At 42.6% G+C, this 26,130-nt stretch overlaps 1 protein-coding gene across 4 annotated transcripts in view; it reads right to left on the bottom strand.

Moving 5' to 3' along the window:
• ARHGAP26 (Rho GTPase activating protein 26) overlaps positions 1-26,130 on the bottom strand; it is a 317,111-nt gene that overhangs the window by 69,328 nt on the left and 221,653 nt on the right. For all 4 annotated transcript variants that reach the window (XM_048859791.2, XM_048859790.2, XM_048859787.2 and 1 more), the window contains 2 exons: positions 11,525-11,666; positions 2,645-2,798 (listed from right to left, as the gene is read on the bottom strand). In XM_048859791.2, the coding sequence (XP_048715748.2) occupies positions 2,645-2,798; positions 11,525-11,666 (296 nt within the window). The remainder of the gene's footprint in view (positions 1-2,644; positions 2,799-11,524; positions 11,667-26,130) is intronic.

Raw genomic sequence — 26,130 nt, 5'->3', positions numbered from 1 at the left:
ACCATGTCAAAAGCCAGGTGGCAGTGTCATTTGGTGAACCTGAACCAAAAGGACCTATCACGGTTTCATACGCAGTTCAGTTGCAGCCAGTCACAGGACTAAAATTTCCAAGCAGTAGCAGTGTGTTGTGGTAGACTTGATTGGATTTTTGCTGCTAGTTGGTGGTAGAATGCATCCTTTTCTGCAGGTCTTCCATAGATGCGTAGGCCACAACGACAGACAGATATTCATGATGATGTAGGAGCCCAGCATAGTAAAAGCATGGAGAAATGGGTTTCCAGGTGGTTAAAGTCTGTGCTGGAAGTTGTCTAATAATGAGTGTCACACCTTGAGTTTGGTGTGGACCACTGGAGAGGAGGATGGTGCTCCTTTCACAGTAACTTGATCACTCTGTGGCAGACATGCCTCGGTGGTGCTGATGATTATGATCCTATAACGAGTGAGTTCTTTGACAAGAGCTGCCCTGCACCCAGTTCTGTTCAGTGTTGACATTTGCCATACGGTGATATGGAATGTGCCTCTGAGGGCTGTTTTAGACTTCAGAAAGTTGGGGTCATCAAGGCTGCACTTTGCCTAAGCGGGATTTGGGTCATACCCGTCCTGTGCATGCAGAACACATCCCTCCTCCTGGAGCCAGTAATAGCTTAGGCTTTCACCCTGGTGCTGTTGTCACGGTCTGTCATGGCCAGTTGCCCCTTCATTAGACTATAGCTCCTTGGGAGATGTGGGGGGGGGGGTTATTTTTGGGAGTACCATCCCCCTTCCAAGGAACTCTTCCATCAGATGCCATTGGTTCCGGAGGTTCCAAAAAAGTATTCAGAAATCATCATTCAGCAGGTAGAAACCAAAGAATCTCTTGGAAGAAAAATCCCTAGGAAACAAAATTCCCCACTCACTAGCACTTACCACCCAAGCTGGGGTTTTGTGTATAGTCTTTTGTGTATAGTCTATAAGTCTCACAGATAAAGTATTGGAGAAAAACTTGTCTTAGTGAAAGTAACCAATCACTAGCGTACACCCCTTAACCCCTGCAGATCACATATTGTGTAGGGTAGAAAAGACTTCAAGAACAGACAATCAGTTATACTAGGAACGCTTCAACTCCTGTAGACCAAATTGTTTACAAAGTCCTACCCAAGGTGTAAACATCAGGTATTCAAAACTTTATTTCATTAGTCCGATCCCTCATTCATGATATCCATGTTCTAATGAAAACCAGAATCAACAGAGTGAGGTAAAACCTATTGACAGAAACCAGAAATTGGAGTTTCAAAAACATGTTCATGATAATGTGTGTGCACTTCATCTACACAGGGAATTACACAAATTGCAGTATGGGCATATTTTTTGCCGATACCAAATTCTACAAATGTGGGCCTAAATCTTTACACAGTATAACAACACAAATATAGAGACATTCCCACCCAGTTCAGAAAAACTACTCTCAGTACAGACAACAGCCTTGTTTTTCAAACCTCTACAGGTAATAGCTCTGCACTGCTGACATACTCATTCACTTCCCCAATTTACCGAATCCTAGGTTGTTAATCACAAGAGCAGATACAGCGGCTAAAGTAGGAAGCTTCATCTGGACTAGATGACCTGTCGAGGTCCCCTCCAGTCCTACTTTTCTGTGATTCTATGATTCACTGCCAAGGGACCATAAAGCTTTTAGAGCAGAGTGGAAATTTGCACCCTTTGAAGTGTACAGCGAGAAAGGCGTGGATGCGGTAAGGGAAAAGGGACTCTTCCTTAGACATTAGAAGGTCACAGCATGATGCCAATGCCATTTTTGTCACAGCACCCTAGCTAGTGTGGCGTTCTTCTTAGTCATTCCAAAGAGATGTCTGTTGACATGATTTATTAAGTGCCATCTAGAAGCACATTGAGAAACACAGAAAAACTGGGAGAGACACTAAACTTCGCTTAGGCTTGTAAGAGTTCCACAGTGTCTGGTGGGGATCTGTTCAAACCTTCAGATCTGTGGGATGGGGAGGGTCTGTGAGAAAATATTGACAGACACAGCAAAGCCTCAAAAGGAAGGAAATTCCCCTCAGCAGCACATGCCACAGCTCAGCTGTGACTGATTCAGGAGACTTCACAATAATTCAGCCATTCCCTTGGAGTCATCATTAAAGCTGCTATTTTTTTACCTTAAACTTTCCGGATAAGGGAAGTAATATCAGAAACAAGGGCACACATTTGGTTGGAGACCAACTGTACTGACAGCAGTCTTAGATTTTAACGAAGTAGGAAGAAAACAATTCCATTAGTGCCATGCTCCACTGTTTTATTTACTTTCCTCTATGCTTCCCAGAGCTTAACACCAGATGCTTCACAACAGTGCAAGCAATAATGTAAGGATCTATTTGAAAATGATCAAAATACCCTAGACATTCAAAATAATTAGAGCACAAAGTAGCCAACAAGTATAAAAAACAGTAACTAATTCTAAAATTAAAGAATTAAAGTGCAATGCATAGTTAAAAATGCAATGCACATAACTATGCTCCCTTTAAAAAAATAGAATGTTAAATTATATTCAGCAGATGGCTTTGACTCAGACTAAGACAGTGCCCTGATTGAAGATATGTAGGTTGGCTGGACAGAGACCCTATGACATACTAATTATCACTGTACTTACAGCGAGTTTGGCCGACTAGGTTTAATTACTTCTAGGTCAGGGTCACTCGAGTTCAGGTTGGGTTGGAGAGCGCTGTTGGAGTGGAGGAAGCTGTTGACATTTGAAGAGATGACCGATTCCAGGCTGGAGTTGATGATACTGTTCCTTGTCTCCTCTAAAAAACAACAACAAATATACATTAATATCATTAAGTAAAACCTATTACGTTGTTAGAAAGTAAAGAACAGACTTTTGCAAGGTAGAACAGTTTCTATTAATAGCTTATGTCTTTATGTTGATCCCAGGGAAGTACATGGAGTATATAGAAGTTTCTTCACCTATACTATTCTTTAAAGCTGAAACAATATAAAACATGAGTTCTCTTATTCTGATGATGCAAACACTTTTTAATTAAGGACATTTTTGGTAAGTAAAACATTCACCGGTTATCTCAGGCCACTAATATCATCTTACACTCAAAAATCCCGAAGCCCTATGCACACTTTAAATAAACATTCAAAATTATACACAGGGATCAATTTTCCCATGCCTGAAATTCAGCCACGTCTAGGGTGAAACACTGCAAAGCAACAGGATAGAATAGAAAGTAAAGAACAGATTACCTAACTGAAATTATTTAGGGAAAATGCTACTACCTAAAATGGTACTAGATTAACAATTAGAGCTATTTCCCAAGTAGCTCCATAGTCAATAATGAGATGTTCACATAAACAAAGAAAATGTTAAGACATTTTTTGTCCATTTTCCGTCCGGCTGTATTAACATCTTTTCTTGGAATTAGTGCTATGGTTCAGCACCTCCATTTTATGCCTCATCTGAAAGAGCATCTCTAGGACTACACTATACTTTTCACCTCACCATCCTACACCACAGAGGCACTGATTCTGTCCTGACTCAGAGGGAATAGTGCCACTGAATCACTAGCATCGCTTTTTGAAGCACCTAAATGTTTCTAAGGGCATATCTACCCTGCAGTGAAAAACCCCTGGTTGGGCCCATGCCAGCTGATTCAGGTTCATGCTAAGGGGTTGTTTAATTGCAGTAAAGACATTCAGGCTCGGGCTAATGACCGGCTCTAGGACCCTGCGAGGTGGGAGGGTCCCAGAGCTCGGGCTGCTTCTGCTGTCATGAAAGACAATGTAATCATGAAGAGAGGTGGTGTCCCTCGGATGGACTAAAAATCATAGAGAACACCTCTTTCATAGTTCATTTTCCAAAGCAGTGATTTTCCATTTGCATTGTACTAAAGGCTATCAACAAAGCTAATGAGAATTTATATGAATCACTTATTCCCAGTCTCTTCCAATCAGATATCTCTGCTGGATTCTCGGGAAAAACTTGTAATGTGCATCTATATTTTTGTACACAGAGGAACAAGGAACAGAACAGAAATCCAACATAAACAATATGAGTGGAACACCTCTGTAATATTAAAAGTTAATCTTGGATACACAACAGGAATAAATCCTGTGCAGTACTGTGAAATAACTTAGAAACAATGTTGTCACAACCATAATAGAGCATGGCATTGGGTAACCTCTTCATCACCACTTCAAAAGGATGAAGACTATATTAACAGAGGGTTCATGGACAAGGGCAAAAGGAAAACCGGGGTTACACATGCTAGAACTATGACTCAAGACTGTCAACAGCTTCTCTCAACCTGTCAGCTCAGAGACACACACACTTGGTTCATCTATGCTCTAGGTAATATTTTTACACTTTGTAACACTGGATTGGAACCTTTGTCATTGTGTCCAACCAGATGGGTTTATTTCCTGTTGTTTTGCAATTCTGGTCTCCTATGCAAATAAATGTATATTTTATTTAACATAAATGGAATTGGATGCGGTGACACGTTTGAGTTAATTACCATTAGGACCACCAGAGACACAAAAACCTGAGTTGGGGCTATTGTAATAATCAGAACACCCTTTCAAAGCACAGGATTGCCAAAGGTGTTCTAGAGTAGGCCAGCCTGGGTATGGGGAAAGCCAGATGTGTAGCCTTGGAACCCAACTGGGCACACAAGAGATGGACCCAGATCAAGGTCTAAATTTCTCCAAGGTTTATATTTGTTTGAATCCAGCGTTCCTCTCGCTCTGGATGTGTGCAAGTACTTTTAGAAAATTCAGATTAATTTGTGTTTAACAATATTTTGCAAGTGAATTTAATACTCATGGAAGAGACCTAGAAGCCCATGCTGGGCAAACTGTGTGGTTGGGCATCTCCTACACAGCCCTGAGAACACACTTCAATTCTGACCTGTAACCAAGACTGCACACGATGCTGAGCTCTGATTTTGTGATGTGGACCTTGGCAAGTTACTTAACCTCTCCATGTCCATGTTTACCCATCCAGAAAATGGGGATAGTACTTTGGTAAAGCACTGTGTGCACATACAGCACCTTTCACCAGAATATCTCAAGTATAATCATTGCCATGTTTTCACTTCTGCATTTCCTTTGGTCTCCAATTGTTGAATCATATTGCCTTTGTTTTTCAGTAGCAATTTCACCCTGCAGGCTTCAGTGGAGCTACTCTGGATTTACACTGGCATAACAAAGGAGAATGCGGCCCATACGACATTAATACAAGACCCCTAAGGATCTGACACTTAACAGATAGCAGGCCAGCAATGGTGCAGCTGCACTGGTGGGCGTAATGCCAACATCACTGCTAACAGTAGGGGGTGCTCACGATAGGCAGATTTCAGAGTGATAAAATCCACCCTGTCTACACTAGCAGCAGCTGCACCATCGCTTGCTGTTACTATAATACAAATACTATTTTTTCTAGCATAGATGGATGCTCTGTAGGAATCAAAAGATGAATGAAATATTATGCAGACAGTGTAGAGAAGAAGGGGGCGGTGTAATAAATTAGAGGGAGAAATAGCACCAGGGCGGAGTGCACCAATCCCTAAGGGCTTTTTGTGGCTGTTCCCAAAATGTCTCTACAATGTTCTAATATTCTTCATCAGATCCATACAGTGCAGTCACTGTATATACCCAGTGTCTGGACAAGTCTGGGTTTGGGATGAAAGTTAGTGAACTAAAACTGCATCTGGATAGGAATATGGTGATGGCGAAGAAGCAACGGGAGATGGAGGTGGTGACAGATGTCCTTTCATTTGAGCGGGTAAGCCTGTGAACTGTAACTTGGGTTCACAAGCTCAGGCTGATATTAAGAACATAAAAACAGCCATACTGGGTCAGACCAAAGGTCCATCTGCCCAGTATCCTGTCTTCTGACAGTGGCTAATGCCAGGTGCTCCAAAGGGAATGAACAGAACAGGTAATCATCAGGTGATCCATCCGCTGTCACCCATTCCCGGCTTTTGGCAAACAGAGGATATTAAATCATCAGCTACTACTTTATGTCTAGTAAGCAGCAATGCACAAGAATGTTTTTCTCCATCTTTACTAGACAAGGTGACTGACATTTCCTTTCAGATGTGGATGTCACTACAGTTAGCCATGCCTGGATTAGCTCCATACTGGAATACATTTTACTCTGCATGGGACTACCCTTGAAAACTACCAGCAAGCTTCAGCTAGAGCAAAAATGCCAGCCTGCTTAATGAATGGTGAAGCATATTACACAAGCACTTCATAGATTGCACTGGCTTCATGTCAAGGTTTGATTTTGATCAATAAAAGCCCTCCATGGGTTGGGTCCTGCCTACCATAGACTCACTCTCTCTTTCCAGCCTGGCATTATGATCACCTGGAATGTTCCAGGTAACAATTGCTAAACTTTGTATGTCTGGGCAGGGAGTGCTCACCAGAGGATCTTCAATTCCTGAATTCTCTCCTTATCTCCTCCCCACCCCCTTGGTCTAACCATCTGTTGACTTGCAGAGCACACTGCACAGCACATATTGTTTCCTCAAGTGTTCCTTGAATGGGCAGAATCTTAATCTTTTGTGAGGTGGAAAGTTTTTCAGTTTACTGGTGACATGGTCAATTTGGATTTATTTCTGTATGTGTTTCAATTTTTAATGTTCATGCTTCCGATAGGTGCACTATACACGCTGACAGCAAACATTATAGAGGGCTGAGGAATCCTTGCCCGGAGGACAAACAGCACCTCGTCATGTTTTCTTTTTGTTATGTTTCAAAGATTATTGGGTAGGTTTAAAACAGTGTCTGGTTTCATTCTTGTAAATACAGCATCATAAAACTTGTACAGTTATTAGAAAACTAGCCCTATCCATGTGAGGGTTGCATGTTATGCCTCTCAGAAAAGCAACTTCTGGAATACAGCCACTTTTTACAATGTTGCTGTATTATTAGTTATTATTATTATTGGCTTATATTAATGTAGAGCCTACAGGCCTCAGCTGAGATTCGGACTCCTGTGCTCATCACAGCGCAAACACACAGGAAAAACAGTCCCTACGTCGAAGTGTCCACAGCCTAAAAAAAACAGGACAGAGAAAGGCTGAAAAAGTTAACAAAGGCACAGAGAGGTTCATAGATGCCAAGGCCAGAAGACACCATCAGATCATCTCACCTGACCTCCTGGATATCACAGACCAATTAAAGCAAAGTGATGTGACTTGCCCAAGTTCACAGAACCGGTTATGACAGAACTGTGAATAGAACCCACATTTCCTGACTCCCAAACCTGTGACCCTTCCACTAAACCACACTGTCTTCCCAGGCTGCTGTAACTAACCAATTTAACACAAATCAGCAAGGACAAATGCCACAGGGATCCTGACACCCAACCGTTTTTTGCAGAAGCCACTGGCAACGCGGTTAGAGCATAGGACCATTGGCTATCATTGTGAGAAACCTCCGGTACGTCTATCCACCTGTCATCCCCCCTGTTCTTTGCACTTCTGGAAACTAGGAGCCATTTTCTGTTCTCACCTACACTAAATTGAGACTAAATCTATTGTCATTTATGCAATTACGTAAGTGTCCTTATGTGTATTGTAAGAAAGAAGTGTCTGGGGTTGGAGAAGTAGACTGGTCAGTAGTTATAGGCAACTTAAAGCATCACTTTGGTATAGCTCAGAGAGATCTCAGCATAACAGGAAGGAAATGAGGACGGATGAGACAAGAGAGTGCACAGTGACGAGTACGGTGGGAGCTTATACCGTCGCTTCATTTTCAGTGCCATTGGTTCCCATTAAGGGTATGTCTAAATGTTGAACAGAGAGTGTGATTCCAGCTCGAGTAGACGCACTTGTGCTAGCTCTCATTGAGTGAGTGCACCAAAAAAACCAGAAGATAGCTCCAGCAGCAGGAGTGGCTAACTGCCCTGAGCACTTAGCTAACCTCTCCGAGGGACATGCTCTCAGGGTGATTAGCCCCCGCTCCTTGTGCTGCCACAACTGCACTATTTTTAGCATGCCAGCTTGATGACAGCTCACATGAATATGTCTCCTCGAGCGGGGAATCACACCCCCAGCTCAAAAGCATAGACACCCTACGAGAGGTAACGTAATGATCTGATGCGAGAGGTTTCTGAAATTCAGTCAGGCTTGCTGGGGAGAGAAGGGAAATTCTTTGTAATGAAAGGGGTCATCCACAGAAGAGAAGACAGAAGTGAGAAATTGGTGTGACTGTTCCATTCTGGTGGCATTAAAAGAGCACTGAACTGGGGATACATTAAGAAGGAAATTAGTCAAATTTAAAGATTTAAAAATAGGCTGGCCAAAGTCATACCAGATTGTAGTATTATTTTATCTAGGGTATTTTTATTTTTTTAAAATGTAATCTCCCCCCAGCGCAGATCTGGAAAGGCCTGTATTTCATTAGATTCTGTACCTGGACCTAACTGAACTGATACCAATGGCAGGCAGTGAGGAGTCTAGATTTCTGAGTTAGTAGATCATCATCTCCACCACACAGCTTGTTATTTTCAAGCACTTTCTGCCCGAGGCTAACCTGTGAAAATAAGGCCCTTGAACCTATCAAAACTGTGTCAACTGCCTGGATAATTTTAAAGGGGACTACCAGTATGTATTAAATTGAAATAATTCCCAGGCAAGGGAGCTGAGGATGTTTCACCTGAGGAAGTTGGGAGAGAAGTTGTTTTTGGTGTTTTTTAAATTCTTTCCCCTTTTTTAAAAGGCCAAAACTCTATTTTGAGCACTTAAACAGTGTAAGTTAAGGTTTCTTCATTGTGATAGTTTAGTTGGCCAGATATCTCCAAAAATGAAACAATAAATAGCGTAGAACAAATTCATTTCTGTTATACAGAAAGCAGAAAAGTCACTTTATAAAGTGCCTGTCTGATTCAGCGGGCACTTGGAGAGCCACACCTGGAAAAGTTCTAGTTCTGGATTGCTGGATAATAAACTGTACAGTAGCTTAGTCATGGCATGCCCAGAGGTTATGATAACATGCCCTTGTGTTGAGCAGACTTTCCCTCTGTCTGCAGCACTCCTTGAACAGCCCATAACAGACAGCTAAGATTTTGTTCAGCTCCCGCAGATAATAAAGCTTCCATTAATAAATCAAATACACAAGTTTCCTTTTCAAGATCCTACATAAAATATCCTCCTGGCAAAGGAAAAAAACCGAAACCGAAACGTAAGGGAGGTTTGAATCTTGTGTTTTCTGCAATCGTCTCCCTCATTTAAAAAAAAAAACAAAAAAAAAAACCCACTTCAGATTAAACTCTTCGGCCAGTCTCATTTCACGTCTTTTCTGTCCATTTGCAAATAATGCATCACCAAGTCTGATTTCACACTGGTTTAGCTAGAATCCCTTGCAATCTATGATAAAAAAGCATTGCAAACAAAGATTCAGTTAAGTTTTTCCTAAATGTCCAGCTTCTTCTGGTCATGCTTCTAGTAACTTTCTGCTTTTGAAGAGTCAGTGCAAAGACTGTTGGATGAGAACTTGGCTGCAGGGTACTATGATACAGGTTATCCACAAACAGCATTCAAATGGTGATAGAAGTGCCTTATTATATCAAAGTAAAAGAACAAGATGCTAGAGCATTCTCTATAAAGTGGCGGGAAATGGTAAGGAATGAAATGTGATAATAAAACAGGTTTCTCTTATTTTAAATCCACGTACTCTACATCTGGTTCAAATGCAGCCAAGGTCAGTAGCAAGCAAAGGTTCATAGATTCATAGATTTTAAAAATCAGAAGATAGGAGCCTATATAAGAAAAAGACCCAAAAATGGGGACTGTCCCTATAAAATTGGGACATCTGGTCACCCTAAATTCACTACATCCTTTAAGTTTTTCCAAAGGTTAAACTGACCTCAGTGTCAAAAATGTGCATCTCATTTCCATTTTTAAGTTGCTTAGCTCTTCAATTTCCAGCCATTACCTCTTATTATGCCTTTATCTCTAGATTAAAGTGCCCTCTCCAATTAAAGATCTTACTTGCAGACCATGATCACCTTATCTCATCTTCTTTTTGATGAGATCTTCTTTTTAAATAGACTGAGTTCCTTAAGTATCTCAATGTAATGCAGTATTCAAATCATTCTTGATGCTCTTCTCTGAACCATCTCCACTTTTTCCATCTGTTTTGAAGTGTGGACACTAAAAATGACAGGCTGTTCAGTGCTCTCAGCCCATTTTCCAACAGACAGTTGACCACATTAAAAAAAATCCACAGACGTTACCAGTACTAGCTGTGCTGATGGAAGTGTGAATTGAGTTGCCACGGTCTGATTGAGCCATGGAGGCAGAACCACCACACAGAGGGGAGGTAGAACCACCATACAGAGGTGATCCTTCCTAGTCAAAACTCTGACATTTTAGGTGAGCTGAACCTGTTCTGTGAACAGAGGACTAACATTTTTAACAGACACTTAAAAAAATGTGTGTGGCGGGGGGAGGTGTTCCTCAACCCATCTTCACTTTGTTCATTGGGTCTTTAGAACCAGGGATGCTAATGCAATGCAACATGGCTGCTAACACATTAGAAACCGGCAACACGCAGCTTCATTCCCAATAAAACAAACATTCTCCAAGCAGCTCTGTTCCTTTAAGGATTAAGGGCCAGATCCTTGGCCACTACTAAGGCAAAGCAGCCAGAAAGGTACCCAAATGTGGCATTTGAGGACTCTCTCGGCACAGGGGGAAACTCATGTAGTGTAAAGCCAACATAATTATGCTACTCTTTCTCTTCCACCTTGGGTACATGGGGGCGTGTCAGGTAAGCAGATTGGTGTACCTGGAACATCTTGGGTTCTGCTGCCCAGGGATCACAGAACTGTCTCTATGGGATCATTGGTGCCAGTGGAACAGCCCTTAGGACATTTGGCTTGTGGACAGGGACTTTCAGATCCTTAGACGAAAGAGTCAAATACTAAATGGTAGTGATAGTAATGGATTGATGGTCGAGGAGATTTTTAAACTGAAGTGGGATTCCTAGGAGGGATGTAAAACCTGATGGCTGAAATGTCTGTTTCTTTTCAAGGGAAAACATCTATTGATGTCCAAAAGCATCTCTCTGAAGGCTGAACTGGGTGGTTGTCCTTGCTGCAGATGTTCTGCTCCGAGTTAACTAATATATCCCAAGCAGCCAATAGAAAATAGTATGGAGGGTCATGGAAGACATGAGTGCAAAACTAAATGAGATGGGGAAGGGATATCAATTTGCTACACTACTATTTTTATACAGCCTAATTTCAAGCCCTTGGGGTAAGAGCTCGGGGATTAGACAAGCTTTAGCTCTCTCTATTAATATGATGTTTTAGAAGCCTGGGGCCCCCTCATACTATAGGCTATGTATCACTCCTATTGAAGTTAATGAGCGAGCATCGTATCCTGTGGTGTGAGAACTGAGCCCCATCAGTCATGATCAGAAACCTTCTGAGTAGATAACAGCATTGTAACACAACATTGTACAGCACTGTAACACAACTCACTGCATCTAGGATTGACATACTTACGGTTTTCATTGGCCTGTGCTGTGTGGAAGAGTGTTAATGGTCTCTCGCTGCAGGAAGGAGGCTTGGAATCAGTACTCTTCTTACGAGATAGTAACAGCAGCTGCGAGTTTGGCGGTAGTGTCTCTGGCACAGTGTTAAATATCTATAAATAAAAGGATGGGGGTTTGATGGGCTTGTTCTTCTTTTGTTTTTTTAAAAGAAAGGTCAAGTGTTGCTATGAAACAGGGGATGGAGGGGACCTCAGTTATCAGCACAGAATCACAATAATGAAAGAAACAGCCTTTAACAGTGTCATGTTAAATTCCACCCCCACCCCAATTCCACCCCCTTTCTCTACTCCTCACCAAAGCTTTTTTTTGCTAATTAGCAAAACACGAGTAATTCTCGTAGCCTCATGCCCTTCCCGCTTAGAAGGCCGGCTTACGCTTAGCAGCTAGCTGTGAAAGTTGACATACAGAAAGTAAAATTAAATAGATATCTATATATTTAAATCCGCATGCTCTGCAGCTGTTCCCCATAGGCTGGCAGTTCACAGGGTCTAGTGAAGTCAACCAGCTTGTGAATTTCTTTGTAACTCCCATGCACAGCTGTCTGAAAACTAAGTTATCACATTTTTCCTAAAGGGAATGGAATTTTTGAACGGGATGAGCTGAAACAGCAGCATTTTTGGAGCTATTAGTTTCTGCACGGGGGATCCCTCAAGGCTACTCTTTCAAGGGCTCCCCTAGCAAGAATGCATTAAACACACACTTCAGTGCCATTTTCTGCTCTAGCTCTTTGGGCCCCAACTCTTCAAAGGCTGCTCAACTCTAGGACTGTAGAAAATGCTATTTCAAAAACACCTCACTCCCCACGCCTCCAGGAATGTAAGACACTCAGCCAGGACACAACTGTAATAGTGCTTTCAGATTTAGCCAAACCCCTGTACAAAAGCTAAAACATTCTGGCTGCCAACTAGTATGAATAGCTGCCAAAAACTCATTGCTTTATTGTTTTGTGACAAAAAAAAACCTCCATGCTAATTTTTAAAAATAAATGCAAAAAACACAGAAGCCTTAATCAGCTATTTTAAAGTCACATCTCTCCTGAAGGTATCAAAAAGCAGGGTCAGTGGTAAATGTTAGTGCTTAGAGTCCTTTAAAAAGTGCCATTTAAATTACTCTAATTAGCTGGGAAGCCAGGAGTAAGTAGGCCTTGCTGAAGATCTGTCTTGGTCAATGTAAGTCATGACCAATACTAATACTTTGGCTACACAAGTGCCAGGGTGATTTTTGCACTTTATGTCCATGAAAATTCAGGTGGCCTGATAATTCAACTCGACCTGCTGAAGTGCTGTACACTTCACTCTGAGGATGGCACATATTTGGCTCTTTAAAAAAGCTGATCTCCATTTTCTACTGCAACTTTATCCAGGGGAAACCAACCAACAGTAGCTGACCTGCATGGATACTCAAAGTCCTCTACATCACACAACTAACAGCACATCAACCAAATGTCCTATCTTTAAATACTGCTCAAGCATAGCTTGTATATACTAGGCCAGCGTTTCTCAAACAGGGGTCTGCGAGGGTACTCCGGGGGTCTGCGGGACTCGCTGATTAACTCCTCCTCCCTCCCTCTCTCCCTCCCTCCCAGTGTCTCCTGCACAACGGGGAACAGCTGTTCAGTGGGGTGCAGGAGGCACTGGGAGGAGCGGGGAGAGAGCATGCTCAAGAGAGGGATGGAAAGAGGCATGGAAGAGGAAAGGAAGAGGCGAGAAGAGGTGTGGCCTTGGGGAAAGGGGTGGAGTGGGAGCGGGACCTGGGGCTGAGTGGGGGGTCCGTGAAAAAATTTAAATCAAAATGGAGTTGCTAAAGTTTGGGAACTGCTGTACTAGGCTAGTGTTTTTCAAACCGTGGGTCGTGGCATGTAAGGCGCTGAGTCGCCTTGCTCCGGTCAGCACTGCCAACCGGGACGTTAAAAGTCCCGTTGGTGGTGCTGCCCAGCTAAGGCAGGATAGTGCCTACCTTTTCTGACACCGCGCTGTGCCCCGGAAGCGGCCAGCAGCGGGTTCAGCTTCTAGGCAGGGGGGTCATGGGGCTCTGGGCGCTGCCCCTACCCCAAGCACCGGCTCCACACTCCCATTGGCCAGTCATCGGCCAATGGGAACTGGGGGGGGAGGGCGCGGTGGCTCCAGGCGAGAGTTGCACGCCTCCGCCTAGGACTCAGACCTGCTGCTGGCTGCTTCTGGGCCGCAGCCCGGGCCACGGTGCACCCTGGCTGCGCCACTGACTGGGAGCCGCTGGAGTCCCTGTCCCAATCCCCTGGCCCAGCCCTGAGCCCCCCTAAACCTGGAACCCCTTCCTGCACATCAAACCCCTCATCCCCAGCCCTACCCCAGAGCCCACACCCCCAGCCCAGAGCCCTGACCCCCTCCCGCACCCCAACCCCCTGCCCTAGCCCTGAACCCTCCCCCAAACCTAAAGCCTGTCCTGCCCCTCAAGCTCCTCATCCCCAGCCCCAGCCCAGAGCCCTGACCCCCTCCCGCACCCTAACCCGCTGCCCCAGCCCAGAGCCCCCTCCCACACCCCAAACCCCTCATCCCCAGCTCCATTGGGTTGCGGGCATCAACAATTTTCTTCAACTGGGTCCCCAGAAAAAAAGGTTTGAAAACCACTGTACTAGGATACACACTGTGTAAAGGAACAGGAAGTGGCGATTACTCACATTGCAAAAATTCTTTTCAAAGTCAGGGCCAGTGATGAAGACCCTGATGAACAAAAAGCTGCCTGTGAGCGTAAGTAAGTTGCTGGACAGGCTGCAAGACAGAACGTGTATTCCTATCTGAATGCTCCTTTTCAAGAGCTACATACCTAACTCACACATTCATTCACACTGTTTTGCTTTGTGTATCAGCTGAAGAAGTGCCAAGCCACAATTGCTCTCACAAGTAGCTTGGTCCATTTCACGTGCTACTCTTTCTCCCTAGGAGCGACCAACTACCAATGGTTGTCCTGGGTATCTGACACACATCCCTTTCTGCTTGTCACTAACTCATCTGGTACAGAACCCAAGTACTGGGGGTGGACCACCTAAGATTCAGACACATATGCTTTTCAGTCTAGGTTTCTTAAAGCCTCCCATTCAATTCAACAAGAAAAAATTACAATAACATTGGTATAACTTATCATAGCAAAAAGAAAGACTGACACTTCAAGTAGGATCCACCAAAGCTCCCACTTTATAGTATTCTAGGTCACCTGACCCAGGAGACAAGAGATGTGTTACAAGATGCTAGTCCCCAACTCTGCTCCATTAGGGATTTTTATCTCCTGACATGGTGGGGCTAATGACTAGCCTTGCCCTACAGTAATTCCTTAATCAGAATAAATGTTTAACTTCCTTTCTTTTGCTCTTGCATTTAGATCTCCCATAGATACAACACTCTGCATGGGAGTTGTACTAAAAAAAAAACCCAAACAGATACAGAAAAAAAACTACATTTACTAATTGTATTGTGTATTTACTAATTGTATTGCGTGTTATTATTTCTCACAGAGAGTTGAAAATTAACTTCCAATAAAAAAAAACAAAAAACAAAACAGAAAAAACAGTCACATGCTTTAAAGCAAATATGTATGTAACTTCTGACCAAATAAGGCTTAACCGAGACAGCGTGGTTTTAATTTTGCTGGAACCCATTATAAACCAATTTAATTAAACCTATAAATGTAGCATCTCATCCATGATAATCTTCCATAATTTTGCCTTGCAGTTAAAAATTTTAATTGATCCTAATGTTTGCACAATGGGTGATATCAGATAATCACTGAGTCTTGTGCTCATAAATTCACTGATGCAATTTTGCAGAACTGGAGATCACTTTGCAGAAAAGAGGCTACAAGTTTTCAGATGCTATCAAAATATATATTGTTTCCTTTCCATCTAATTTTCAGATGCTATATCAAAATATATATTGTTTCCTTTCCATCTCATCCACCCTTTGCAGATTGCTAAATACTTATTTACAGAGTGAAGGGTATCTGGTTTTGTAGCCTACACTCCATTCACTGAGGTGACTTCAGTCGTACAAGATTCAGAAAATACCCTCCCCAGTAGTCTTTCTGCTATTTTATAAGCTTCTTTTATTAAACCAAACCTTTTTATTAACAGCATTCTCCCCCCACTCCCCGTATTTTCCCTGGTGTACCAACTCCAAAAATTAAAAGTGTTCCTGGCCCTGCAAAAGCTCATATTTTAGCAGATTAAAACAGTCATTTTATAGACAATTTGCAGCCCTGGGTAACAGCAGGATAATAGCATGGTGAGCTGCTCTTAATGATCACAGCTCTATCATGTGGTTCTGTGTGCTTTATTTACTCAGCACAGCAAGAGCAAGACAACCTTTATGTGGTGCTTCTGTTAAATGCTGGGTTTTTTTGAGCTCTGTGTTTTGTGCAAATCCAAACATACAAGTGTCGTCAACTGGCCACTGGATGACATTTTACCAACTTCCCAGTGAACATAGCAATGATTATACTTCCTCAGACTACCCTTTCCAGGACCCAAAAAGAACAGTTGGGCCAGTCCTCCGAATATACCAACTTAACGTAGAAGGGATGTCCAGGGAAAAAGCAGATTACCTCTCGAGGACCCTCAGAAACCATCACGTTGACATTGTGGCCCTCCAAGAAACACACATGAAAGAAAAAGATAAAGCTGACAGATATATCATCTATGGCTATACTGAAATCACTGCTGTCAACTATCCAAAACATGGGCTAGCAGTGTACATGCGAAATGGATTAGAGGATGTGGAAGTTTTGGAAGAATCATCGACCAGTGGGTGAGAGATCAACATGGTTAGAATTAGGGACATCATTACAGTAAAAAAATATACAACCACCTAACATCATGTGGCCTGATCCCACCTTATCTTCCCTTCCTCATCCGGCCATCTACATAGGTGACTTTAACAGCCATCACGAAGACTAGGGATACTGCTTAAATGACACAGCCGGGGAACAGATCACAGAATGGGCCTCTCTTGAAGACCTCCACCTGCTCTATGATCTGAAGCAATCTGGATCTTTTTGGTCTGCGAGGTGGACAATAACAAAAGGAGTACTTGTGGCACCTTAGAGACTAACAAATTTATCTGAGCATAAGCTTTCATGAGCTACAGCTCACCTCATCGGATGGACAATGGATCACAACCCTGACCTGTGTTTTGTGACCCATAATTGGGCATGTGTCCCACTGGCCACAAGAACCATGTTGAGCCACTTCCCTCATAGCCAACATCGCCCAATCATCCTCCAGAATGGCCTGGACGTGCCTCTTATGCAGTCTGTGCCAAAGCCATGTTGGAATTTCCGCACGATTGATTAACCTACACTTCAGAAATAGAATCTCAGATCCCACGGCTCAAACCTGATACCTAGAAACTTCAGTCGTTTTACAAACATCCTAAAATCGACCACTAAGAAGTACATCCTGTGTGGTCACCACAAGGCTTTCATCCCCTGCTGGACAAAAGAATCCGAGTCTCTCCTGAGGGAATAGGAAAAGAGCGGCAACCCAGATAAAGCCACTGCGCTGCTTGAGTCCTTGAATTCGGCACGCCTGGAGAGGTGGAAAGAGACCACTGAAAGTCTTGATTTCACCCATTTGAGCCATAAGGCATGGGCTCTTTTGTGGCAACTTGGAGGATCCCAGCCAGTAACACAATGCTCAGCAAAGGTGACAGCAAATGCTGTTACTTTTCATCTTCTTTCTAACAGCAAGATGCTGACAGACAAGATTACATGTGAGGAGATCCAGTGGGAACTCCGCAGAAATCTTCAATAATGCCCGGAGGAATCCCCACTCTCTTCCCCATATTCTGTCAAGGAGATCAATGTTGCACTGTTGGAAACCAAAAGCCAGAAAGCTGTAGGTGTTGATGGAATTCCTTCAGAGTTTCTCAAGAATCTGGGGAGATGGGAATGGCTGGCGGAGCTTTTTACTGTCCTACACAGAACCGGAGAAGTGTCAACAAGCTGGCAACAGGCAACAGGGATTGCTCTACTGAAGCCTGGGATACTCCCAGAGGATGCAGCCAGCTACCTCTGAAGACCTCTACTGTGAAGATTGGAGAAGACAAGGAGGAGAGCTTTGCTAAGGCTGCTCTTTCAAATTCTAAGGGTATTGGGCCTGTTGAGATAAAATGGATGACAGAGGGGGAACCATCTGGCACAGTAGCATGGATATTCAAATCCACTATCTATGTCCCCTTTGAGCATCATGTAGCACTGAAGGTAGAAGTAGTTGCTTACAATGGACAAGAGAGAAATCAATAAATAGCTAAATTAAGAAAGTGCTGATGTCTGTTTCCAGTCTCCTCTTCAGGCCATGAAGAAACAAAGGACTAGAAGGTAAATAAATACTTTACTTCAGATTTGACTTTGACATTTTTGAAATTGCTACAGACCTCTTTAACAAAAAATGTGGAGACACCCCTGCTGCTGGACTCAAAGAGGGAGACTCCATTTCCCAAAGCTGAGATTAATCCTTACATAAAAATTTTTAAATGTAGCACTCACTCAAAACCCATTCTCCACGGAGTAAACCTGTGTTTTATTACTCACACATAAAGGCTCCAATTAACATAGAGAGAGGCAGCTGAACAGCTATGGGACTAGCTGCCAGGATTTGCAAATTATAATCATAGCTCTGCTGCTCTGTCTCTTTGGGTATATCTACTCTGCAATTGGGAGGTTTGATTGCAGCAGCATGTGTAGACATACCCAAGCTAGCTTTAATCTAGTATGAACAACTGTGAAGCTAGAGCAGCCGGCAGAATGTTACAGATCAAACATCTCTGATCCAGCTCAGAGAGGGAATGTAGTGACGGGGCCAATGGCCATTGAGAGAGCTCCCACTGCAAGGGATGATGGTCTGGAGAGCACCCCCACAGCAAGACTCTGTCATTTTTTTAAAGCTGTGCACTGCATAATACTCAGTGACTGAGTGTTACTTTTTTTTTTTTTAATATATACACCATTTTATTTCCGGATCTAGCTTCGATTTAAGAGGTTATGAACATCCATCATCTGCAACATCTACAACTTCTGTCATCTACTGGTACCACCAGCTGTGCTGCAACTAAACATACGTCAGACAGTAAATTACCTATATTAAAAAAAAAAAAATAAAAGAAGACTTCAACAACCAGTAAAAACATAGCTGAGTTCATAATCAGGACCAACAAATGCCAGCAAGCCTCCATAGATTACAAGATTGCTCGGTTCATCATTTATGCAACAAATTCTCCTTTTCATCTTGTTCAGAACAAATAGTTCATTAACATAGTTCAATCGTTACAACCAGGCTACACTCCAAGCAGCAGAGCAAACACTGCTGGAAGGTTGCTGGATACAGCGTGAAAGAAACTGAACAGTCTGCAACAAACATTGGTGTGAAATTTGTTAATCTGAGTCTTGATGGGTGGAGCAATGTACACAATGATCCAGGAACGTGTGTTTGTGTGACAACAGAAAATGGGGTTGTCTATCTGACAAAAACAACTGATCCATCAGGAAATGCCCATATCATAGAATACTTAAAAGAAAGAGCAGTAAAAGCTACAACAAACTGTGAACAAAAATTCAAGTATGTAGCTTTGTCACAGTGCTACAAATGTAGCAAAGATGAGACGATAAAGAAGATAATGAAGAGAACCTGAAATATCACATGTGTGTGCAGTGCTCATCTGAGGCATCTTTCAGACAAATTTCAGAGTAACAGCCGTGTCAGTCTGTATTCGCAAAAAGAAAAGGAGTACTTGTGGCACCTTAGAGACTAACCAATTTATTTGCTCACGAAAGCTCATGCTCAAATAAACTGGTTAGTCTCTAAGGTGCCACAAGTACTCCTTTTCTTTCAGACAAAGATTTAAGTACAACTCCAAAAATAAAGGAAAATGTTGCTGAAATTGAAAAATACTTCTGTTAACAACCACTTTGCTTCAGCTTCACCAAAGAGAACAGGGGATCCAAACTAATTGTTCCCCCCGATGCAAGATGGAATTCAGAGACTGATTGTTTTGAGTTATTTACTAAGAAATGGCCTATTCTGATAACAATTTGTGAAGAAAACTGTGATAAACCAAATTGAATTATCACAGCCAAAGTAGTCAACATTGGATTAAAGGGAAATATAGAAGATATAAGTTCCAGTATATTCAGCATTTCCATAGCCTTGGACAAATGGCAGAAAGATTGCTGCTGTATTGTTGATGCTGCTGAAATTTGGAAAGATCTTCAAGAGACATTGAAGAAAAATATCCAACAATGAAGTTAAACCGCAGGCAGTAAAGAAGCTTCACCTCATTTTCATGTTTATATACTCAACCCAAAGCGGTAACGTAGATGCTTAACTGCCCAAGAAGATGCTGCTGCTATGACACAGGCAACTAATAATCACTCATCAATCATGCCAAGCATAACAAATGTCAGGGCTGGAGGTGAACCATTCAAATAGTGGGTGTTTGCTGATGATGTTTTAAAGAAAGTGAAACCACTCAACTGGTGCAAATCACTAGCTAAGCACCTGAAACCAGAGTTTGTTGAAGTGCTAAACCAGCTTTTTCATAGCTGCAGGCACAGAAATAATATTTTCTTCATTTGGACTAATTCAGTCAAAATTGAGAAATCAGTCTGGAGCTGAAAAAAGTAGGAAAACTTGTCTCTCTCTTCCAGACTATGAATAAAAATGAGAGGGGAGGGAGGATGAGATCTACTAGCTTTAAAAGTTTGAAGGACAGCCTACGTAACTTAGGAGACTGTCTCATTTTCAAGAAACTTAGCGGAGTAGGAACTTAAGCTCTAGTCACTTTTTACTTAGGTATATTTTAATTTTTTTCCCAGGCTGATCTGAAAGAATCAGTTTAATTCACTACCTATAGTTAAATCCTCATTTTAATAGTCATTTAGCTGTAAATGTGCAGCTTATTTTAATATAATAAGTTTATGTATCCAAAACATTTAAGGTTGTCTGGTTTAATAAAAATAAATATAATATCCTGTTCTGTGGACTTTATTAAATCCCAGTTGCCATCCTCACGCAGTTTGACACAAATCATGAGCAAAAAGTTAATCATCTAGTAAATAAGCAATATAGCATTTACCATTTCCTAACATATAATGTACAATTAATAAGAATCTGAAAATATTAAGCTATATCCTGTCTTAAATAAATGTAAATATTACAGTGTACCCACCTAGATAGCAAAAAAAGATGTGCCAAATCTATGCAGTGTAGTTGCAGTCACGTCAGTATCAGGATATTGCAGAGACAAGGTGGGTGAGGTAATATCTTTTATTGGACCTGATGTCTCTCTCACCAACAGAATTTGGTCCAATAAAAGAAATTACCTTGCCCACTTTGTCTCTATAAAGACTCTAGGTCAGTGGTTCTCAACCTATTTACTATTGTGGGCTGCATATTCAGCTCTGTGTGTGTTATGTGGGCTGTATCCACACAATATATATATGACCTGGATGGCCCTGAGGATGTTACATGGGCTATAGCTATGTGTTGATTGGGCTAGAAGCGGCCAGCAGGCCACAGGTTGAGAACCACTGCCATTGTAAATCAACATGTTTTAATGGTTATATCAACCAATGAGAATGCACCTTTCTTTATAAAACAACAAAAGTACAAATGGAAAAGTGGAAAAATTGATTATTTAAATCAGTGGTGCCCAACCCGACTACACAGGAGGGCCACATAAATCTAAGCACAACCTTGTGTGGGCCAAACAGATACTACGTATTTTAATAAGATTTAAAGTCACCTGTATTGATTTATATTGTAAGGTCAGCTTGTTTTGTATGTATTGGGGTAGGTTGTTTCTGTGTACACTATTGTCTATTTACACACTTGTGTAAACTAAAATGATGTAAACATGACGACAAAATGCAAATGGATTGCCCGTTAGTTTACTGTGCTGAAGCAGGCCGCGGGCCTTATGAAATGCTCTGGTGGGCTGTGTACGGCCCACAGTCTGTAAGTTAGGCACCCCTGATTTAAACTGTGGCTTTTCATTTGGTGATTTAAATCACTCCACATGTGAGTCCCCAGTGTAAATCAATGTAAAGCAACTGCAGTAAACATGCAATGCACTTGTATAGTGCTAGTCACCTAAGTATCTCCATTGGGAAGGCTTTTATCAGCTCTCATCAATTAATATTAAGACATATACTGTAAGGTGACAACTTTAAAGAAGCAAACAACATGACAAGGATACTAGGCTTTAAAAAGGTTTCAGAGTTGTAGCTGTGTTAGTCCGTATCAGCAAAAACAACGAGCACTACTTGTGGCACCTTAGAGACTAACAAATTTATTTGGGCATAAGCTTTCGTGGGCTAAAACCCACTTCATCAGATGCATCTGGGTCTTGGCCCACGAAAGCTTATGCCCAATTAGGTTTTAAAAAGTTTTTCCCCCAGTACTCCTGCCTTCTTCCCCTAGAAGATAATTTGCAGTGAATCCATGCTAAATGGTGATACTGACCCATAGTCATTTAGTATGCAACTTACTTACATTAGTGGCACAAATGCAATTCATTTTTCAAAGTGTCAGTTCGAGGCTTAACACTTCGAAATCCTCCCACACACGCATTTCCATTGACAGCTTTAGAGATCAGTTGTCATTAATTACATTGGGAAAGATCAATAGTACTAATGAAATGCAAACCTGCCAGATAACCCTCCCTCCCCACCCCGAAAAACCACCACCACCACTGCACATTATGATTCTAAAGCCTACAAATGGAGATAGTTTGACAGCTGAAAGATGTGCTGCGTGAGACGTCAAATTGTTACTGAACATTTAACCCGGTGGAGTTATCCAGCCTATTAAACCTGCGTTTAAAAAGCAGAGCAAATATATCATCAGCCTACAGGGCTCGGCTTCATGATCTGCCAACATTTCATGCAAAGAGACAGTTAGGACTATTCTTAGATATTGCCCTCCCTTTCCTCTTTCTCACCCACTTGAGGAACTGACCCCTTCAAATAGCTTTCAATGTGGTTACCAGTTACCATCATATCCTAACCCTGTGCAGGAGAGGGAGCGGAGGAGGTGACACAGCAATAGTAAGAAAATGCCTTCTCAGTCCTCCTTCCCCTGCAAAAGAGTCAAAGGGCAGCAGCAAGAGGAAGCAAGGCTGAGCATTTCAGTGGTTGAAATTGTCAGAAGGGAGCGAGACGTGGGTTTCCACCCAAGAAAGACAATGGCTGGGGACCTGGACGCCTCAGAACCTGGTGCCTTTGCTGGACCACTGAGGGGAAATGCAAGAATTCTGACTGAGATAATGAGGGATTTTTCTTTTTGTTGGGGGCAAGGCAAAAGAATGGACAGGAAAGTCCATTAGCAGTTAGATACTATGGTGAGGGGCACTCCACAAATACGGAGGATAGTTTGCAAATGGTCCTCTCGCTGTGAATTGGACCAGGCTGACCTATGAGCAACACCATCCTTTTTGCCAAATGACAGACGGCAAGCATCAGCAGCATTAGTTGCTGCTGGATGGACATAACTGACTCGCTTCTCGGACAGGCATGCTGTTGCCACAAATTGTCTTTAAATAGCTGATGGGAATCTGCTAATTTCACCATCCCTGAATACTAGGAGGCAAAAGGAAGCCTAACAGGCAACCAGAGATTAGAATTCCAGTCTAGAAGGATGCAAATTGAACATCTGAAATCTGTTGTTGATTCCTTAAAGAGTGCCAGCCGATGGAGCATTCAGCTCGCATAGTGAGAGACTTCGTTCAGACAGAATCAGTCAATTTCCTAAAGGGATTCAAGGGAGGGTTTAATGCTAGGTAATGCTGAACCTTGCACTGTGTGCCAGTGGCGGATGCTACTGAGCAATAGAGAGGCCTGTAGGGTATTTACCTGCTATTCACATTGCTCACTCCTCAGGTCAGGCAATTTCATAATTAAGCCATCTTTTCTATTCTGTTCCAAGTAAAAAGGAAAGGAAAATAAAATAGCTCCCCTGGGCTGAATAAATGCAAAGGTGCCACATGACAACATGCCACATGACAGCAATTTCTGTGAGAATAATCGGAGTTGCCCTGTTTTCCCCGTTCCCTTCTCACCACATTGTTTCCACATTTAATGGAACATCATTAACAATCGCCCCTGGCTTTCTGCATCTGTTTAGAGCAGGGGTGGGCAAACTTTTTGGCCCGAGGGCCACACCTGGGAGGGGAAATTGCTTGCAGGGCTGGGGCAGGTGGTTGAGGTGTGGGTGCGGTGTGCAGGAAGGGGCTCAGGGAAAGGGGCTGGGGTGTATGAGGGGGCCAATGGGAGCTCTGGGAGAAGTACCCATAGGCAAGAGCAGTGTGCGGAGCTCTCTGCTGCCCCACCCCCTCGGGCTGCAGGGACGTGGCGTGGCCGCTTCCAGGAGCAGTGCGGAGCCCGCGGCAGCGGGAATCCCGCGGGTCAGATCCAAAGCCCTGAGGGGCTGGATCCAGCCCACAGGCTGTAGTTTGCCCACCCCTGGTTTAAAGAAGGTGAAGGTCCTCTGTCTTAGTAATATGTTGTGAATGGCTGATGTGTCAGATGTGTGCGTTCACTTCTGCTAGAGCTTTGGAGAAAGAATAAACTGTGACGTCTTTCTAAACAGAGTCTCGTCATTCTAAATTAGCATGGGTCTGCAGCAGCGTGTGCCTAGAAACATCCGTGGTGATACAGCAATCTGTTTAATTTAAACTAAACAAGTTGAATACTCATTGGTAAATCTAAGTTCTGAGCCTCCTATTGATGGTGGCCCTCTCACTAATCAGTACAGACACTTGTTTGAAAGACACTGATTTTGTGCCCAAAACACTGAATTGGGAGCTAGGAACTTCTTCAATGAGAGTTGAAGGTACTGAGCATCTCACGTGATGGGACACCAATATCATGCACTTTGGCTTATTAGAATGTAGGAATCAAGAGCGGTAGCCATGTTAGTCTGTATCAACAAAAACAACAAGGAGTCCTTGTGGCACCTTAGAGACTAACAAATTTATTTGGGCATAAGCTTTCGTGGGCTAAAACCCACTTCATCAGCTGCATGGAGTGAAAAATACAGTAAGCAGTATAAATATTACAGCACATGAAAAGATGGGAGTTGACTTACCAAGTGGTGGTGGGGGGGGGTCAGTGCTAACGAGGCCAATGCAATCAAGGTGGACGTGGCCTATTCTCAACAGTTGCCAAGAAGGTGTGAGTATCAGCAGAGGGAAAATTACTTTTTGTAGTGACCCAGCCACTCCCAGTCTTTTTTCAGTAGGAACTTTCTTTTTCAGACAATCAACTGATAGTTAATGGAATGGTGATATTCTGACTAGCCCACTAGTTTAGCCGTTTTATTCTGAAGAAGGGCCACTTCCAGTGATTTCCTTTAATTACCCATATAATCCTACTAAGAGCTCTATCAAGCAATCTGGCCAAGGTCAAAGCATGCTAAAATGGCATATGCCACAGACAAAAGATTGAGGAAGAGCACAGGAAAGTTTGGTCTCTTTTCTTCATTCCAGTAGTCCAGAAAACTAAGCAGCACTTCCCAAACCAAAACCAACCAAACAAAAAACCCAGAGAGAGAACCACTTGTTAAATGCATTTGAAAATTTACTTGTTTTAGAACTGCTGTTGGCAGTTTTAAGCCTCCTTTATGTGACAGCCATCTCATAGTCTTTTGATGTATTTATCCACACAAATCCCTATGAAGTAGGGAAGAGCTATTATTCCCATTTTACAGATAGGGAACTGAGAGCCGCAGAGAGGCAAAGTGAATTGCTTGTGGTCACACAGGAAGTATGGGCAGAGCAGGGAATTGAACACAGGTGCTCCCAACTCCCAGACTAATGTCCTAATCACTGGACCTATTGAAACTAGCAAAATTCTTTGCCCAAATTAAAAGATAACACATGGTGACTTTTAAAAAGGGACTATGAAATGGGCTCAAGCCAAGATAACCAGAAAAATAAGTTACTAGAATTGTTGATTATGTGATTTCAGCCCAACTAAAGCTCAATTTGGAAATACTATTCCATTTCCCACGTTTCGTCCTTGCTGTTATGGAATTCTTCAACTCTTATTTATTTCTACCCCAAAAAATCATAGCCCCATTTGGTATGTCTACACAGCAAAGAAAAATCCACACCAGCCGACTCAGGGTCGTGGGGCTGTTTCATTGCTGTGTAGACTTCTGGGCTCGGGCTGGAGACCATGCTCTAGGACCTTGCAGGGTGGGAGAGGCCCAGAGCTTGGGCTCCAGCCCAAGCCCAGAAGTCTACACAGCAATGAAACAGCCTCGCAGTCTGAGTCCTGTGAGCCCAAGTTGGCTGGCATACCCCAGCTATAGGTTTTTCTTTGCTGTGTAGACATATCCATTGACAACCAAGGTAGTTTTACCACTGATTTCAGTGTGGCCAGGATTTCACCCGAGTATTTAACTGGAAGTACGATTCCCTCATGGGAAATTTCAGTTTGAAATAATATGCTTCAGCATCTAAAAAAAGAACAGAATCCCAATGTTGTTGTTATTATTTATTATTTGTATTACTGTAGCTCATAGGAGCCCTA

This window comes from Caretta caretta, chromosome 8 (assembly GCF_965140235.1).
Source record: "Caretta caretta isolate rCarCar2 chromosome 8, rCarCar1.hap1, whole genome shotgun sequence".
NCBI lineage: Eukaryota > Metazoa > Chordata > Testudines > Cheloniidae > Caretta > Caretta caretta.
Note: the sequence above shows the minus strand (reverse complement) of the source record. Positions and strands in the feature narration are given on the sequence as shown.